Raw genomic sequence first — 17,410 nt, 5'->3', positions numbered from 1 at the left:
GCTCCAGGGTGCTGACCTACTTTCTCTCCTCTCCCCACCCCCAGGGCTGGCCCAGGGACTCAGCCGGGAAGAAGCCTTGCGGCTGCCTGCCCCGTACCTCCCTTTCCTCATTCTTTTTTCATTCGCTGGAGGAGCGGAACAGTTAAGCTGAGGACTGGGACTTGGCCCTGACACCTTGCAGGGTGACCCTGGGTGAGTCCCTTCCCGTCTCTGAACCTCAGGAATGAGACTCGAATCCTGGCAGTAACCGATGATTTTCATGGCATCCATTCAGACAGCTCCCCATTCACCAGACGGTTCATCCCAGTGATGAACCCCTGCACGATGTGGGTGGATTTGAGCCAGTCTTGTCTGGGATACGGAAGTGACGAGTGCCTGGCATTGGCCTTTCCTTCGGCGTAGTGACAAGGGGTCTATCAACAACACGCCCACTGCCAGCACCCTATTCTTCGCCACCCTCCAGCCCAGTGCTGCTCTTTGTTGTCAGAACTGCTCACTGACCTCGCTGGCTGTTTCCTTGCTTCAGTTGGGGTTGAGTTCAGGAAACAGGAAATTAGGTGGCTTTCAGAATCACTGGAAAAACTGAAGCAGGAAACTACCTGTCCCCTCGGGGAACTGACACCATAGCCGCCACCTCCAGAGCCACCCGCCTGAGTCACGTCCACACGGCTCTGCACCCCATCTCCCCCTGACATACCTCCAAATCCACTTCCTGTGTAAGTTCCTCTGACTTGTAGGACCTAAATCACATCCAGGCCCTTAGCTGCAAGGAGGTCTGGGAAACGTAGTTTTTAGCTCTCCTACATCTGCCCACAGCAAGAGGGTTGGGATGAAGGCCAAGGAGTCTGATCCACAGTGCCCTCCACACACCCCAGTGCAAAGAGCTCCCGACTTGGCTTCACCCCCATCTCTTCCTGCCAGTCAGCTATGCTACACCTGCACCACCCAGTCAGCTCACTGCTTCATCCGGCACGCAAAACCAAGGCAGCACGTGTATGTAGCGATAATCAAAACATGTTTTGTGCATGGATCAAATCTGGCAGCAGATGTTGCGGCATCAGTGTGCAGGGACCTGCTGGTCCCCTGGCACTCTGACACCATGTTCAGAGGGCAGTGAAGCCCATCTTCAGGGCAGACCACACTCCCTTCTGGTTTCCTCTTCCTGTGTAATGAAAGCCAAGTTACCCACATCTTGGTTTTCTTTGCCAGGCCTTTGCATTTCAGTAGAAGTGATTCAGAGTAAGAAAATTGGTCTGGGGGCAGGGGGGGTGGGGACAAGGATCTTGACCGTGTGCACCAAACGAGAGATGCTTGTTATAACCAGAGGCAGCTCCAGAATGTCAAGATTAGAGGGGTTTGGGGCAGTGCCCAGAAAAGAAATGGGGGCCAGAGAACTCGTCCAAAAATCTTGCATATACAAGGTCTGTCCAGAAGGTATCCAGCTATGTAATATGAAAAATAGAGACGTATATTGAAGTAGATACAAGATACAAGAAACATTATACACAAGACAATGACATCTCATTCCCCTTCAAAGTAGGCACCTTGGGACTTCACACAGTTCTCCCAATAGCCATCAGCTGCCCTGTGTTACTTTCCTGAATCTCATCAACGGTCTGAAATCTCTTCCCTTTTCAAAGGTGATTTTAATTTTGCGAAAGGCCAGAAGTCACTGGCACCAAATCTGGGCTGAGGGAGGCTGAGTAACCTGGGTGACTTTTGTTTCACCAAAAAATCTGCGTGACGTGATGCATGAGTGGGCAAGTTGTCGTGATGAAGCTGCCAATCACCAGTTGCCCAGAGCTTTGGCCTTCTGAATCACCTGAATAGTTTCTGCATAGTAATGTTCTAGTTTCATGCAAAATTTGGTGCAGATTTGTTGCTCTACTCACTCAGACATTTTGAATGTGACGGCCACACAGTGCACATGCTCACTCAACGGCATCTACCACCCCCGCTGATGAATATGGTGAAGTTGTTGTTGTTCACGCATGCGATTCCAGTCCACTCTTTTTGGCTGCCGGGTTACATCGATGTCCTGCAAACCTCATTATATTAACAATGGCTGGACTTTTTCCAGACAGACCTTGTACAAAGCAAGGATGTGGCTTTAATGGAGATTGTGCATGTAGACTTAGGGTAATAAAACTAGCCTTCCTCCACGCTTCCTCTACCCAAGGAGAAAAGGTCATCAACTGTCTTTCTCAAAAAATGAAAAGCCCCCAAATCCTGAAGGCAGTCGTTTTTGGTGGGGGTTGCTGATGGGGACCAGTTAAAACATTAGGCTGACAGAGGGTATAGGGCCTGGGAAGGGGAGTGTGAAGTGACACAGGACAGAGAGCTGGCCCCCGGACACCACCATTTCCCAGCTGTGTGACCTTAGAAGAGTTACTCCATCTCTCTGAGCTTTGGCTTCTGCCTGTGAGAAACAGAAATGCTGGTAACTGAGCCACAGGTTTATTGTAAACGTGAAATGAAAAAACACGCATAGAGCCCTGTAGCAGATGTGAGTGTCTCCCCGACGTCCCCTTGGGCCACCTTGGAAGTTACCTGTAGACAGTTACGGCTTCCAGGATTCTCTGCCTTAGCACGTTCTCTGGCAGTGGGAGCTCTGACTGGCCCCTTCCCAGAGCAAACCAGAAGTGCTGGCAAATCAGTGCCTCCAGGGGAGACCCCCAGGGAGAGAAACCAATGCAGAGGTGAGTCCCCAGCTTCTCCACCCCCGTGGACCAGTGCTGAGGTGTGTTCTTCGCAGTATTTCCGCAGGCCCCAGCCACACGGGGTCTCTGCTGCCCTCAGTGGTGACTCCCCCACCAACACACCCTTCACGGGCCTTTCTCTTTCCCTGGTCTCACTTCCTACTCCCTTACTGTGCTTCCTGGAGTCACTTCTGAACACTCCCAAATCCTCATCACAGAGCCAGGCCACAGGGGAGGGAGTGGGCAGTAACTGGGAGGCTCCCCAAGGGAGGTAACAGCCTGTGAGACATTATGGGATGGCAGAAAACTTGGGGCATTTGGACAAAACAAGCTCTGGGTCCACCTTTCCCATTTACTTGCATTGGGGCACCTTGGGTACTCACTTCAGCATCCCAGGTCCCTTTGCAGTTTCCAAATCTGCAAAGAAGAATTGAAATCGCTCTCTAAGTTAGGCCTGGGGGTGCTCTCAGGGGTCAGTGCCGGACTGTTCTGAAGAGCCAGGAAGCACCGTGCAAATGCTAGTTACTGGAATCGTCACTTGGAAAGCCTAGCTGGGGACACTTTTGCTGGCTGATTATGCTCAGTTTCATGACACACAGGGTCAGGCTCTGGGAGAAGAGGTGCTGCTGGGAGGGTGGCAATGGCGCAGAAACTTCCCATGAGCATGAGGACAGCCCACGCCCCTGGAAACTGGCCCGGCTTTCTTCATAGCAGTTGGGCAGCACGTATCAAGTGCCTTGAAAACGTCCACTTCCTCAGACCAAGGCATTCCCCTGCTATTAAGTCAAATCATTGCCAATGCTACAGAACCATGAGAGGTTGTTCTTTATAGCAACAACAAAACATCAGGAAACTCGTCTGTGTATTACAAGTTGCGGCGCACGGTAAGTTGCGGTGGGCCAGTGTACGCACGACCTAGATGCACCGCTATGGTATGATGCTGGACAGGAAGCACGACACAAAACTGCGAGGCACACTCAGGATGACCCCGAATCAGAAGGACCTGGGGCACTTAAGCTTCAGCGCTCAGCTGAAGTCTTGCCCTGGAAACTGCCCTTTACCAAAGCAGCCCCTCAGCCAAGGCTGTCGAATATACCCTTTAAAATGATCAACCCCTACCTCTGGCTGGTGTGAGTGCGGGTGCTCTTCCCACATGCCTTCTCCCCTCGCCATTCCTGGAACACGCCAGGCGCGATTCTCCCTCCGGTGTTTGCACTTGCTCTTCCAAGTGCAACCCTCTCGCTCCCCCGGGACACAGGCAACCCCGCTCTTTCACCACCTTCAGGTTTTTGGTGAAATGTCCCCTTCCGAGCTAGGCCTCTTCACATCTATCCTACCTAACACATAGTACCGCCTCCCCAGAACCCCCACTTCCCTGACCGTTGTCCACAGCGCCTGACACACTGTGCATTTTACTTCTTTACTTATTCGCTATCTGTCTCACCCTTTAGAAGGTAAACTCCATAAGGACCAGCCCTTGTCTGTGCTGTTCCCTCCTGCAGCCTCAGCACCCAGAACAGCTGAGCGCTTTTCTAAGGGGTTCTAAGCACATAGCAGGTGTCTAACCAACAGTTGATGATGAATAAATGCATGAACAAGACCATTTCATCTCCTCGGGGCTCCTGCCAGTTTCTTTTTTTAGGGGCGGAGTGGGCTCAGGTGGGGGGGGCAGAATGTAGAGAACAGCTACAAGAAATGGGGGGTCCATGGGAAGGAGGGGCTTTGGACAACGCCAGCCAGTGCCAAACAGCAGCTCCGATACCAGGTTCACTATGGCATTGGGGTCAGGTGGCAAAGGATTTCCGATGTGGCCCCCCCGATTGAGAGTAGCAACATGGTCAAACGAGGGCCCCAGGGCAGAAGAAACATGCCAGGGAACCAGCCAACCATACGCACAAGACACCCAGGTTTGGACAACTCAAGGGAATTGTTCTCAAATGCACAAGGCGTTACCAGTGGCAAGACAGCGGTCCTAAGGGGTTGGACTAGGGTTAATGAGTAGAAGTTACAAGACACGTATTTTGGTTTGATGTGAAGATCTGTCCCCCATGACAGCTGCCCGACAGTGGCTGAGCCCGGGATCCACTCAGGCCTGGGTTGCACTTTCGTGCGGGATATTCAACAACCATCTACTAAGTGCATTTATCCGTGCCAGGTGCCGTCCTGAGCACTGTGAAAGCCAAGGAGACCACATCTATATTATTCAAATAAATAAATACATATACGGCACAGTTACTACGCGTGAAGAGGCAAAATTAAGTCGCCAGAGAGAGGGACCTTACTTCAGTCAGGGTTCGGGGAGCCTCTCTAGGGCCTCCTGGACAGGTGAGGGAGCCCTGAATGGCGCGCGCACCTCAGCGGGTGAGATCAGGGGACGCGCGCCCCCGGGCAGAGGAGGAGAGGAGTGGTGTGCTAGCGTGGGCAAGGTCCTCAGTGCGCGCACGCTGGAGGAACTCGAGGCCCAGAGACCCGGAGTGCCTTGCCGAAGGACGCACAGCAAGTCGGTGGAGCCATCCAGTGGTGGAGGGTCAGCTGGGTCCCCGTGCCACCACCTGGAAGCCGGATGCCGGCCTCCATGCCCGACCTAGGAGCTGTGAGCAGCGGGGGGCCAGGGGCAAGAGGGGTGAGGCTGGGAGGGGGAGCGAACTGCGGCCGGACCCTCACTGGGGTGGGGAAAGGAGACCGGGGGGCGGGGGGGGGAAGAGGAGGCCAGATGACGTCATTTCCGGGGTCGGGGTATATAAGCGGGCGCGCGCGCGCGAGTGCTGCTGCCGCTGCTGCCTCTACTGCAGTGTCCCAACTGGGTACAGTGAGGCTGGTGGGCTAACCGATAGACGGACGAACACCGAGACGCTGCGACCACCCCATCTACTACCGGTGCCGCATTAGCCCTCTCCGCACCGCCCGTCCAGCCACCCCCGCCTGGGTGCCCGCCGTGTCCGGCCCTAGACCTCCGGCTGCTCGGCGCCCCGGGTTCGCCATGCGCTCCGCCGCTGTCCTGGCGCTTCTGCTCTGCGCGGGGCAAGGTGAGAGAGCGCGAGGTCTCGGGGAAGAGTGTCCTGGGCGCCCTGCCTCCTCCCGCCCTGTCCTCCCTGACACCCAGGCACCGTGCAGTGCCGCGCGACCCTCCATACCTGCCCTACCGCACCGCGAGTTTTCAGCACCGCGGACAGCGCCTCCGCCTCCCTCCTGACCCAGCGAAGTGGCCACAAACCCGACGCTTTGGGCGCGACTCCTGACTCGGCGAGGCAGGGCCCCCTGGCGCCTCCACCCCCTGTCTGGGCTGCATTAGGGCAGCTCCGGCTCTATGCCGTGGCTGGCCAAGGTCACAGGGGGAGATGGGAGGTCCGAGGCTGGCTCTAACTCTCGCTGCTCTCCCTCTTCATCCTCTCGCTCTCCCCGTGCTCCTGTCCTTGACTTTTACCTCTCAGTATCGTCTCTCACAACCCTCCTCCATCTCTTTTCCCCCACCGCCGGGGTCTCTCTGCCTCTCCCCGCATTCTCCTCCCACCCCAACTTCATGCAGCCCTTGGCCTTGTTTTCACGCTTGCTGTCAGCTTCCACACTCCCTCCAGAGCAGAAGCTTCCCCAAAGGGCAGGGTTTAAGGCTTCAGGGCAGCCTCTGGGAGACACCCCCTTGGGGCAGCAGCCAGGGAAGGGAAACAAAATCAGCCCCAGCATGTCACTTGGGTGGGGGCAGTTTTGAGTGGGAACACGGAGGCGAATGGGCCTTCAATGAACCCCATTGGGAAGGAAGGACTGGGCTCTCCCCTCAGAGCAGAGGGGTAACCCCAGCTCTCTCTTTTTCTTCCCAGTCAGCGCCCTCCCTGTGAATAGCCCTGTGAATAAGAGGGACATCGAGGTAAGAAGGGGTACGGGGAGGCCCAGGAGGGGGAGAGGGGGCCCCAGTGGACACCGTACAGCCAGTCTGGGCAGCTGCAGAAGTGAGTCTGGCATAAAGCCAACAGCCAGCACTGCGGCTGCTGAGCCTGGGGACAGCTCGCAAAAGAAGACATCAAAGGCTGCTTGGTTGCCCCGCCATCCTGCTGTGGGGCTTCCCCAGCACCCTCTGAGCTGCGTCTGCAGCCCGCTGGGGCCTGTGTGTTACCTGCTGGACTGCGGTGTTGAACATTCGGAGTCTGGCAGACCCACCGAGGGCTGCTGGGGGTGGCCTCGCCATCTGTGGCTGTGAATCCACACACTCGAGAACCAGGTCTTCACCTCCCCCTTTACTTTAACCCCTCCCCCCAAGGCTCCTCCAGTAACACACCCCACCCTACAGGCACTCAAGTTGCACTTCCCAAAGGGCTGCCGTGAAAACCTTTGTCATGGCTTCTGGGTCCAGGGTCCCAGTCATTTAGGGCTGATGGTGGACATCACCCAGGAAAGGGACTTGGGAGACACTGGCGGGGTGGGGGGAGTTCTGTAGCCAGCGGGAGACACTCCATGTTGGGTGTATACTGGAAATTTGTTCACGTCTGAGCTGAGGTTATTTTTCCAGTCTCTGGTGCTCACAGACACCTTCACCGAGAGTCAGATAAGTTTCTGCTCCCCACCTTTCCAGCAGCTGTGCTCTTCCATTCCAGAAAATGCATCAGTTTGCTCAGTTATGTTTCCTCTTCTTTAGTTGCAGACAAATCTGTATTTAAACCTCTCCCACTCATTGTAGCTATGTGGTCGTGGGGAAATTCTTAAACTTCTCTGAGCTTCCTCTTTTCCCATCTGTAATATTTCCCTCGAGGAGAGTTATGAGGCATAGGAATCAGGTATAAGGTGCCTGGCACATAGTAGGCCCTCAGTAAATAGGCACTGTTACTTCTAGAGGTTCCCTTCTCAATCTCCCTATTGTTCTTGGGATCCATACCCAATTTCTGTCTCTCAGAATCTGTCCTCTTGGACTGCTGGTTATCTGCTATTCCCAGTGCAAGGTCTGGGGTTGCAGGGGAAAACGAGGTACAGGCTGCAGGGCCCTCCTCACCAGGTCCCTTCTGGGAGACATTTGAGTCACCATATTGTACTCAGGAGCCTGGGGTCAGGGGCACCAGGACAGCTGAGTAGGACCCGAACGTTCCATCCTCGGATGCTATGACAACTGTAAAAGCCGTTTGCCAGTCTGCCATCCTGGATCCTTGGACGGGTTGCCTTGGCACCTGTACACACAGCCTTCCACCCCCTCACTCCCAACCAGCATTGCCTGACGCACGTCTGACACCTCCTGCCCCTCCGCCTGGCTCTCAACAGTTGAAGCAGGCTGGGGGTTGTGTATCCATCCCTGGGGGCGTGTGGCACTTCCCCCTTTATAGAGGGAGTGTTTGTTCTTCTCAGTTCCATTTTACAAAGGAAGAAACGGAGGCCCAGAGCGGCCAGGTCACATACCTCAGGCAGCACAGCCGAGATACCACACACACTGCAGTTGGCACTGTCTTCAAATGTCCATTTACCAGGTGCCTGATTACCCACAGCACCTTGTTAGGGACTGCACAAGACTTGCAGGGATACGGCTGCTGTTGGCCTGGGTGGGCGCCCAGGTATAGCTGATACGTGCCCACCTCCACAGCGGGCCTGTGCCGTGGAGCCGGACTGTGATCCCCTGCATGCGACGGCGCCATGGTTGTCAGGAGACAGTGGTCCAATGCCGTTTCCAGACAGGGCAAAGCCAGGGAAAGCCTTTGCTCTCCCCTGGGCGGTCGAGGGAGGCTTCCTGGAGATGGCTGACGGTTATTTTCTTTTTTTAAGATTATATGCATTTATTTTTAGAGAGAGAGGTAGAGAGTTAGAGAAACATCAGTAGGTGAGAGAAACATCGATCAGCTGCCTCTCGCACGCCCCCAACTGAGGACCTGGCCTGCAACCCAAACATGTACCCTGACATGGAGTCAAACCGGCGACCTTTCCACTTGTGGGATGCCCCAAAACCCGCTGAGCCACACCAGTCAGGGCAGTAGCTGACCTTTTGGGCATCTGCAAGACTAAAGCACTTTGGCAAGACATGTGTCTGATGCCCGAGAGCAGCTTCCCCATCTTTGGAGAAACCCTTGGGGACGAGAGGGTGCCAGGGAGCCACACCCACCACAGAAGGGCACCTCCTGGCCAAGTGATGGGGTCACCTGGCACACAATAAGTACCATAAGGGGTTTCTCTCGCCATTGCTGTTGTCTGGCTGGGAAAGGAGAGCTATGCCCCTGAGCTAGGCATGCGTGGACTGCCGAAGACAAAAGCCAATGCCTTATGTCAAGGGTGTCAAACTCATTTTCACCAGGGGCCACATCAGCCTCGCAGTTGCCTTCAAAGGGCCGAATGTCATTTTAGGGCTGTATAAGTGTAACCACTCCTTAACAGTGAAGTGAGAGCTCGGCACTGCTGCCAGGTAGGAACAAGGTGCTGGCCAGAGAAAACAAGGCAGACAGCCGGATTCGGCCTGCGGGCCTTGTGTTTGCCACCTGTGGCCTATGTCCTCATTAGAAACTTGCCCTGGAGCCCCCAGGGGCTGAGTTCCATGCCCAAACCAAGCCCCCTACCTGCTCTGCTCTCTTCCCAGGTGATGAAGTGCATTGTCGAGGTCATCTCCGACACACTCGCCAAGCCCAGCCCCGTGCCTGTGAGCCAGGAGTGTTTTGAGACACTCCGAGGAGGTAGGGGCCAGGCCAGCGGCGCGGGGCTGCTGCCTGCTGGGCTGCAGGGCTAGGACACGGGTGGGTGGCTTTTGGTGGAATTCAGCAATCTAAACCAACAGGCACTGATGACATGGGTGCCCATCTGAGTGGTGCAGGGAGAGGAAGGTACACTGGAGCTTACCGACCAGCAGAGGGGACAAAAATGAACACAAATAGTTAGGATTCTGGGTAGAATGAAACCAGGGCTGCAAGGGAGTGTGAGCCCCCTGGGGACAAGGATGCGGTGTGCTATAGCCCCAGTGCCAGCAACACCTATGGATACGTGATGCGTAAAGGACCACCCACGATGGGCACAGGAAGGAGGCAGCTTCGGGCCCGCCCTTCATTAGAGCCACCGTTAGCACTGCGGTTGGGGTTAAGAGGGAAGTGGGAAACCAACGGGGAGTGAAATGGAGGAAGGGAATTCCAGAGGGTCGGGCGGCACACGCAAAGGCAAGGAGGCGGGCAGACCGGTCATGTCCAAGGACGCCCCTGCCTCACCTCAGGGCTGCCGTCTCTCGGCCGGGGGCCGAGTGCTGGGGCAGGGGCCACCCTTGCTGTTGTAGTAGAAAACTGGCCGCTGCCTTGGAAACCATGTCATTTCAAAAGTGTCATCTCAAAACCCAGTCCTGCTGCCACCACCCAGGCTTTGAGCGTCCAGAATCCAGTCCTTATCTCAGCTGAAACTGCTGACGGCGTCTCTCTCTCTCTCGGCTGTTCTCTGGCCTCGGCCCATGACGACTCTCCCTCATTGCAGATGAGCGGATCCTCTCAATCCTGCGACACCAGAATTTGCTGAAGGAGCTCCAAGACCTTGCTCTCCAAGGTATTTCCAGCCACTGCACCTGCATCTGGATAAATTCCAGGGACTGAGAATCAGGAAATCAGGATGGAAGGTCCGGCAGGACCATATCTTCCTGATACGCAGTTATCTCCTTTCGACTAGAGAGTGGGTCGGCAGGGTCCTCCATGCTCCCCAGTCCAGCCTGCCACTGACGTGGTTGAAGAGATCAAGGCCCAGAGAGGTTGAGGGTCTTGCCCAAGGTCATGCAGTGGGTTAGGGCCTTGCCAGAACCTGAGGCAGTTCTGCCTCGAGTTCAGCCACTGCAGCAGGGTTGCTTTCTTGACTGGGTGGCAGAGCGGGTCTCTTTCCTCTGGGCAGCCTCCCTTGCCCTTGACTGCCGTGTCAGGCTTCTCTGGCCATTCCAGAAGCGCCCATCGCAGGGGAAAAATCATCACCAGCTACAGAGCTGGCCCGGGCAAGGAGCCCTCATCAGGAACAGGTACAGGTAGGGACAGTCCCAGGCAGCAGCAGCCTCAGGCTGATGCAGGGAGAGTGGTCTCTGGATCACAGCAGGCATGGGATTGGCTTTCTCCCAGGGGCCTGCACCTTTGGGGTCCAGGGTGAGTGGCATTTGCCTGAATCAAGAGCCCCCAGGAGGTAGCAGTGACTGTCCCCTAAACTCCTGCTACAGGGCCCCCCAACTACCAGGCAGGTCCTGAGAGGGCCTCAGTCTCCACATCTGCCCCGGGACCCTCTGCTCCATCTGAGTCTGTGTCGCTCTGTTGGGGCAGCAGGCAGGGCTTGTTCTCATTCCCAAGGTGAGAAACTGAGCTTGGAGGTGATATGGCCACTGACGGGTCCCCAGCTGGGTGGGGACTGGGGCAGCCAGCCCTTCCTGGCTCCTTGAGCTTTTGCCCAGTCAGGGCCCTGCAGGGCACGACTGGAACATGTCACATGAGGAAATGGAGGGGCCTTCCCTTTCATAGACAAACATGCGGCTCAGACTAAAGGGGACTTTCTCCTTTTCTCACACCAGGTGCCAAGGAGAGGGCACAGCAGCAGAAGAAACACAGCAGCTTTGAGGAGGAACTCTCAGAGGTTCTCGAGCAGCAGAACGAGCAGGAAGGGCCGAAGGGTGCGTGCTGGCCCGTCTGGCCGGGGGCTGGGGAGAGAGGGAGGAGATACTAACAGTAGCTGTTGTCTTGCTGGGAGGCAGGAGCCCCTCCTTGACACCCTGTAACATAGCTCTTATTTCCTCCCATTTTTACAAATGAGGCCCAGAGAGGGCAAGTCCCTTGTCCAAGGCATAACTGGAGATGCGGCTCTGGGTCTGTCTCACTCCCAAGCCCTCCTTCAGTCCCATCTGCTCATCCCAGAGAGCAGGAAGTGTGTGGCCTGGCTTTTCCCAGCAGCCCCTGCAGCAGCCCGCCCTCCCCCCCACCCCCACCCCGGGGTTGGGTGGTCCCTCCGCCTAGCCAGGTTGCAGGAGGAGCATGTGTGAAACACTAAATGAATTGGATCATCTTTCTCGAGCCAGAGAGCTTTTAGGGGTCAAAGAGATCATGGCTTAGGTCAAGGGGAGTCTGTGACTCATCCTCCTACCTGCAAACACCCCCAAAGCGCCCCCCGCTGGCCCCACCCTTTGCATATGGAAGGCCAGTCTGTAGGAGCGGGTTTCGGTGATCTTCCATCTGGAAGCCTGCCTGCTGTGTGGCCCGGGGGCTCTCACATGGGCCAGGGCCATCTCCCCAGTGGTGGCTGGGGCAGGGCGTGGGCTCCCACAGCGGGTTCCAGGGCAACAAGCGTCTGGGTGACCATGGATGTCTGCCAGAGGCTGCAAGAGCGTGTGCAGTGAGTGTGCATGCATGTGCCTGTGCATGTGCACGTCTGGAAGCTTCAACAAGGGAAGCAGCCAGCGTCAGTGCAAAGAGCACCCTGTGCTTGGCATTCGGAAGCTTGGGCTCAGGGCTCAGCTCGGCAGCCCACGGACTTCATGGGTACGGACAGGCCTCCTCGCCTTTCTGAGGGTCTGTCTGAGCTTCTGGGAGTGGAACAGGAGCACGTTCAGTGGAAGTCCTGGGGGCGCACGGTGGGTGGACGCATGCTGCTTTGTGCAACCATAGGCTTTCTGGCGCTGGGGGGGACTTCTGCTAGTTCACGGCTGTCTTCAAAACAGCCACAGGAAAACACCTTTTAATGAAAACTCCGAATATGGAGGAACTGAGCACTTATCTGGGATGCTCAGGACCAAGAAGCCCCACATGGAGGGAAGAAGGGAACCACAGTAATGGTGCCCCTTACACAGGGAGGTTTGGGGACCCCTCCCCCAAGATCACACAGTAGTTCAGCTGATGTCCTAATTTTCCATTCAGGATTCTATCTTCTGGGGACATTTTAAAGGCCTTTTTTTAAAAAATCACCCTTCTTTAAGAGGTCGACTTACAAAGAGACATGATCCATCTGTGCCCAGGTCAAACCAAGACACGGAGAGGGTAGCTCTGGTCCTTAGATCTGAACTTGGGCTCTGGGGAGACCCTGAGTGCAGCCCGGCCCTCGGGGCCTGACATTGCTCTGTTCTTTCTGCAGAGGGGACAGAAGAGGTGCCCTCCAAGGAGGCTGCGGAGGATACGAGGGACTCTAGCGAGATGGAGAGGAATGGCGGAGACGCAGATGGAGCCGGGCCCCTGGCCTCCCTGGAGCCTGGGCAGGGGTCCACGCTTGAGGAGGATGACCAAGCCCCAGGGGAGGAGGAGGCTGCCAACTCCCACCCCCCAGCCAGCCGTCCCAGCCAGAAATATCCAGGCCCTCAGGCCGAGGGGGACAGCGAGGGCCCCTCCCAGGGTCTAGTGGACCGAGAAAAGGGCTTGGGTGCAGAGCAAGGGAAGCAGGCAAAGAGAGAAGAGGAGGAGGAGGACCCAGAGGCTGGAGAGGTTGTCTCTGAAGAGGAAGGCCCCACCACAGCATCTGACGCCCACCCGAGCCTTGGCTACAAGGAGGTCCCGAGGGGTGAGAGTACGTATGCTATCTGAGACCTCAGCGATGTGTAGGAGAGAAGGGGTGGGTAGGAGGGGGGTCTCATTCATAATCTCATTCCACCTTCACAACAACCCTGACAGCAGGTATTACCTCCACTTTCCAGATGGAAACTCAGACTCAGAGAGGTTAAGTAATTTGCCCAAGGTCACACAGCTAATTTGTAGTAAAATCAGAAATTCCAACCCAGGTTTGTCTGACTCCAAAATCATGCATCTCCATTATTCTACAGAGACCCCCGTCCCCCAACCCAGGAGGCCAGAGGGGCTCTGCAGGTTGGGTGGGTAGGCTTTGGGAACAGAGGGACTTCATGACGGGGGACCAGGCTTCTCTGGGGACCATTGTCAGCTTCAGCCAGATTCAGAAAAGACCCTGGCTTCTCTCTGGGGCCTTGTCAAGGTCCTTCCTCCCTGAGTAGTCAGGCGACCCCTAAGTCAAGGGCTGCTGGGCTGAAAGGGCTAGAGGCAGAGGCAGGCTCCCACCAGCCACCACCCCCCTGGGTGCTAAGAGGGTCTTGCAAAGCATGGGGTCAAGATGGCCTTTTCCCTCCAAGTAGAATCTTGAGGCGAGGCTGAGCTGGCCCTGTATGTGGGGTCTGTGGTTCAGTGGTGGCCACAGAGAGGCCCCTGGGCAGTGGCCGGGCTGGAGAAGGTGGCGGCCCCACCTTCATCTCCTGCTCTTGTCCACCACCTGCTCCAGGTCAATCCAAGGCTCCGGCTGTGGATGGAGGTGGGAAGACTGGGGCTGAGGAAACTCAGAAGGGAGAGCAGGAACAGTCCCTGCAGGAGGAGGAGGAGGAGGAGGAGATGGCAGGGTCCCCTCTAGGCCCCTTCCGGGGCGGGAAGAGCAGGGAGCAGGAGCAGGAGCAGGAGGAGCGGTTCTCCAAGGAGTGGGAGGAAGCCAAGCGATGGAGCAAGATGGACCAGCTGGCCAGAGAGCTGACGGCTGAGAAGCGGCTGGCCGGGGAGGACGTGGAGGATGACGACCCGGACCGCTCCATGCAGCTCCCCTACCAGGCCCGGGGCTACGGCTTCAGGGGCCCCGGGATGCGAGGGTGGAGGCCGTCCCCCCAGGAGGACACCGTGGAGGCGGGCCTGCCCCTCCGGGGGCGCGGTTACCCAGAGGAGAAGAAGGAGGAGGAAGGCAGCGCCAACCGCAGACCAGAGGTTGGTACAGGCCACAGCCAGCGCCAGGCCAGGCCCTTGGGTGTGGGCCCAGCTGAGGGGCAGTGGCCCCCAGATGTGTGTGTGGCTGCTGCTCCACAAGGGGACTCGGTCCCCTGGGAGTCTGGGCTGGAGGTGGGCTTGCACAGGGAGCTCTGGCAGACTCGGCAGAGACCTGGGAAGGGGCAGGAGAGAGGGCGCGTCAGGCAGGAAGGCAGGTGACCCTGGCTCCCAGTGGGCAGCTGGTGAGGCCGGTGGGCAGGCAGACAGCAGAGGGCGAGTGTTCGGATCAGTGTGTGGAAGCAGGAGAGGCAGTAAGTCGAGCTGGTCTCCAGAGACAATGAGTGGCAACTGTCCTGAAGACAACGGGGCCTCTACAGGCTTGGGAGCAGGACGAGGGGGTGACAATGGGTGGAGCTTGGAGCTTCGAATGGAGAGATTGGAAACTGGAGGACCTGATGGGACCTGAAGAGAGCCACGTGCTGCCCCAGGGATCCAAGGTCAGGGCTCCACGGGCCCCAAGAGCTGGGAGGGCATGAGAGGACAGGACACTAAAGGGACAGTTGGCATCCTGGGAAGACCCTGTGGCTGGTCCAGCCAGGTCCCCCCCAGACCCCATGTAGCCCAGGAATACCCTTCTCTCCCAGGTTCAGGCCCTGCTTCCCACCCCTGAATAGCAGAGGGGGAGGGAAAGAACTTTCTGCCTGGTGGTGAGCTGGGGAAGCGTGTGGGTACCCAAAAGCCTGGATTCTGTCTCCTCCTGCTGTGAGACCTTGGGCAGGTCACTCTCCTCCGAACCTCATCGGTCACCACATTGTCATGACCAGGCCACATGTGAGCCTTGAAACCCAGCCGTGCCCAGGGCTGTACAAGCAACTCAGTGGGAAACAGAGATGCAGCCCCACAGGAGGGGGTCGGGGAGCTGGGGCCCCTGGCAGGCTGGCCACACAGCCTTGGGGCTGAAGCGGGCAGGCCAGGGGTCAATGGTTCAAGCCTCAGAGCCCAGGTGGGAATCAGGACCTTATGGGGGCTGGGACCTGTGCACCCAGAGGAGAGTTTGGCCACTCCCTCAGGTCTTCAACCCTCTCTCTGGGCCTGGGACCAGGGCCCTGGCAGCCCAAGAGGAAGAAAGCACTTGCCTGTGTCCCCAGGAGACTGAGAGGGTGGGGCTACAGGCAATAGCAGCTTGCCCCCCGCCTCATTTTTCAACCCAGAACAAGGCTAGGCACCTTTGATCACCCCCTGCCCCACCCCCAGAGGGGTCCTGAGGTGCCTGCCAGCTCACATCTCCACGGGCAGGGGGAGCCCTGCATTGCAGGGACCACTCTGCCCAGGCCAAGGGTCTTCTTAGAAATGGCCCCAGCATCACAGAACTCATACACCACAGCCTACTCCAAGACAGAGGGTTCTGGGGTCCCTGTTTCCATGGCAACTGAGTAGGTCCCTGGTAGGGTTGTCTGTGTTGTCCCAGTGTGGGGTGGGGGAGGGTACCCTCTGTAGCCTAGCATCCAGCAGGGACCCCAAGAAAATCATCCCTTCTGGGTCAAGGCCAGGGTGGCCTCCCCTGACTCCTGCTCCGAGTTTGAGGGCCTGGAAGCTTCCCAAGGTGGGGACAGCCAGCCGGGCTCACAGAACGTCCCTTGAACCAGCCTGTCAACCAGAGCTCAGAGCGCCTGACTGGGAGCAGGGACTGAGGCCCAACCCCAGGCAGGCAGACCAGGGACAGCTGGCACCTGTGCCTCAGGCCCATGGCTGCTCAGGTCAGAAGGCCTGGCCTCACACCCAGAGCCACCACCATAGTCTAAGTCTGGTGTGGGGGACCAGAAGGAGCCCTGAACCACAGGCTTTGTTTCTCATGGGCTCCTGGGGCTATTCAGGAGGCAGCAGGCCTGAATAAGAGGCCACCAGGGCAGGGTGGGATCAGGGCCTGTTTCTCCATATCCTGTGCACAGTACTCCTTGGAGCAGCCCTGCAGGGTGGCATCCCTGTCCCTGTGGTACACAGAGGCCCCTAAGCCTCACAGAGGCAAAGCCACATGTCCAAGGCCACACAGCCAGCCAGCAGCACAGCCTGTCTGGCTGACAGCACACTCCGCCATGCTGGCATACAGTCCCTGTATGACCTTCGGTCTTCTCTCCTAGGACCAGGAGCTGGAGAGCCTGTCGGCCATCGAGGCAGAGCTGGAGAAGGTGGCCCACCAGCTGCAGGCGCTGCGGCGGGGGTGAGGTGCCGGCTGGCCACCCCAAGGCACCCTGTGGTCCTGGCTCTGCTGTCCCCTTTACAGGGCCTGGCCAGCCACCTGTGCACTGCCTCCAGTAGGGAGGTGGCCCCAGCCTGCCCCTGCCCAGGCTGCCCTGTTGCCCCCATTGCCCTTTCCTCCCACTCTTGACCCCAGTGCACCCCTCTGCGGGGCGGACCCCTACAACTTTAAACGAGGACCCTCTCTCTGAACACGGGAAGCTTTCTAGAAGTTTTCCTTCCACATCAGAGCCATTGGGCACAACTGCAATAACTTCTGACCTTTTGGTGAAAACTGAGGACTCCTGGCTGTCATATCTCCTGTGCACACTTTATCAAAGGAAAAATAAATCTTCTTTGGGCTCACCTGTTTCTCTGAACTTCCCTTCTTGACTCAGAGTGTGGTGGGATAGATTGGATTCTGGCAAAGGGACAAGGAGAGGTTCGGTGTCCCCGGGACGACTCTTTTCTGGACAACTTCCTAGCCGTGAGATCTTAGGCAAGGGACTTGGCACCTCTGAGCATAAGTTTTCTCATCTTTTGTGTCACAGAGTGCTGACATCTGCCTCCAAGTGTGTGGGGATTATCAAGTAACACATGCAAAGGGCCCCTGGTTCCTTCCTGTCCCCAGTTTCCCAGCCACACGTGAGCTGGGCCATGCGCAGGCAGGTCAGTTTGAGAAATAGCCTCTGCTCTCCATGGTGCTGGGAAGAGGCCCTGGCAGCCCCGGGGGAGTGCCCGCTGCCAAGGCTGCAGGCCCCCTTGGTGTGAATCTGCCACCCCCTCTGACCTGGCACGTGCACAGGACTCCGGGACGTCTAAAGGTCTTGCACGTTTGAC

The 17,410-nt window shown here is 57.2% G+C and overlaps 1 protein-coding gene across 2 annotated transcripts; it reads left to right on the top strand.

Moving 5' to 3' along the window:
• The first annotated feature begins 5,459 nt into the window (after window positions 1-5,459).
• On the top strand, window positions 5,460-16,936 carry CHGA (chromogranin A). 2 transcript variants are annotated; one of them, XM_037031586.1, is made up of 8 exons: window positions 5,460-5,725; window positions 6,515-6,561; window positions 9,238-9,331; window positions 10,110-10,178; window positions 11,173-11,271; window positions 12,723-13,142; window positions 13,869-14,335; window positions 16,474-16,936. In XM_037031586.1, the coding sequence occupies exons 1-8, from the start codon at window positions 5,680-5,682 to the stop codon at window positions 16,555-16,557; spliced, it is 1,326 nt and encodes a 441-aa protein (XP_036887481.1). In that variant the 5' UTR covers window positions 5,460-5,679; the 3' UTR covers window positions 16,558-16,936. The 2 variants fall into 2 exon arrangements, with proteins under 2 accessions (XP_036887481.1, XP_036887480.1); XM_037031585.1 differs by having other exon boundaries at window positions 12,723-13,148.
• Window positions 16,937-17,410: the final 474 nt, after the last annotated feature.

This window comes from Sturnira hondurensis, unplaced genomic scaffold (assembly GCF_014824575.4).
Source record: "Sturnira hondurensis isolate 20B ecotype Veracruz unplaced genomic scaffold, ASM1482457v3 Scaffold0021143, whole genome shotgun sequence".
In the NCBI taxonomy this organism is placed as follows: domain Eukaryota; kingdom Metazoa; phylum Chordata; class Mammalia; order Chiroptera; family Phyllostomidae; genus Sturnira; species Sturnira hondurensis.
The sequence above is the reverse complement of the archived record's forward strand: the minus strand, read 5'-3'. Positions and strand labels throughout refer to the sequence as shown.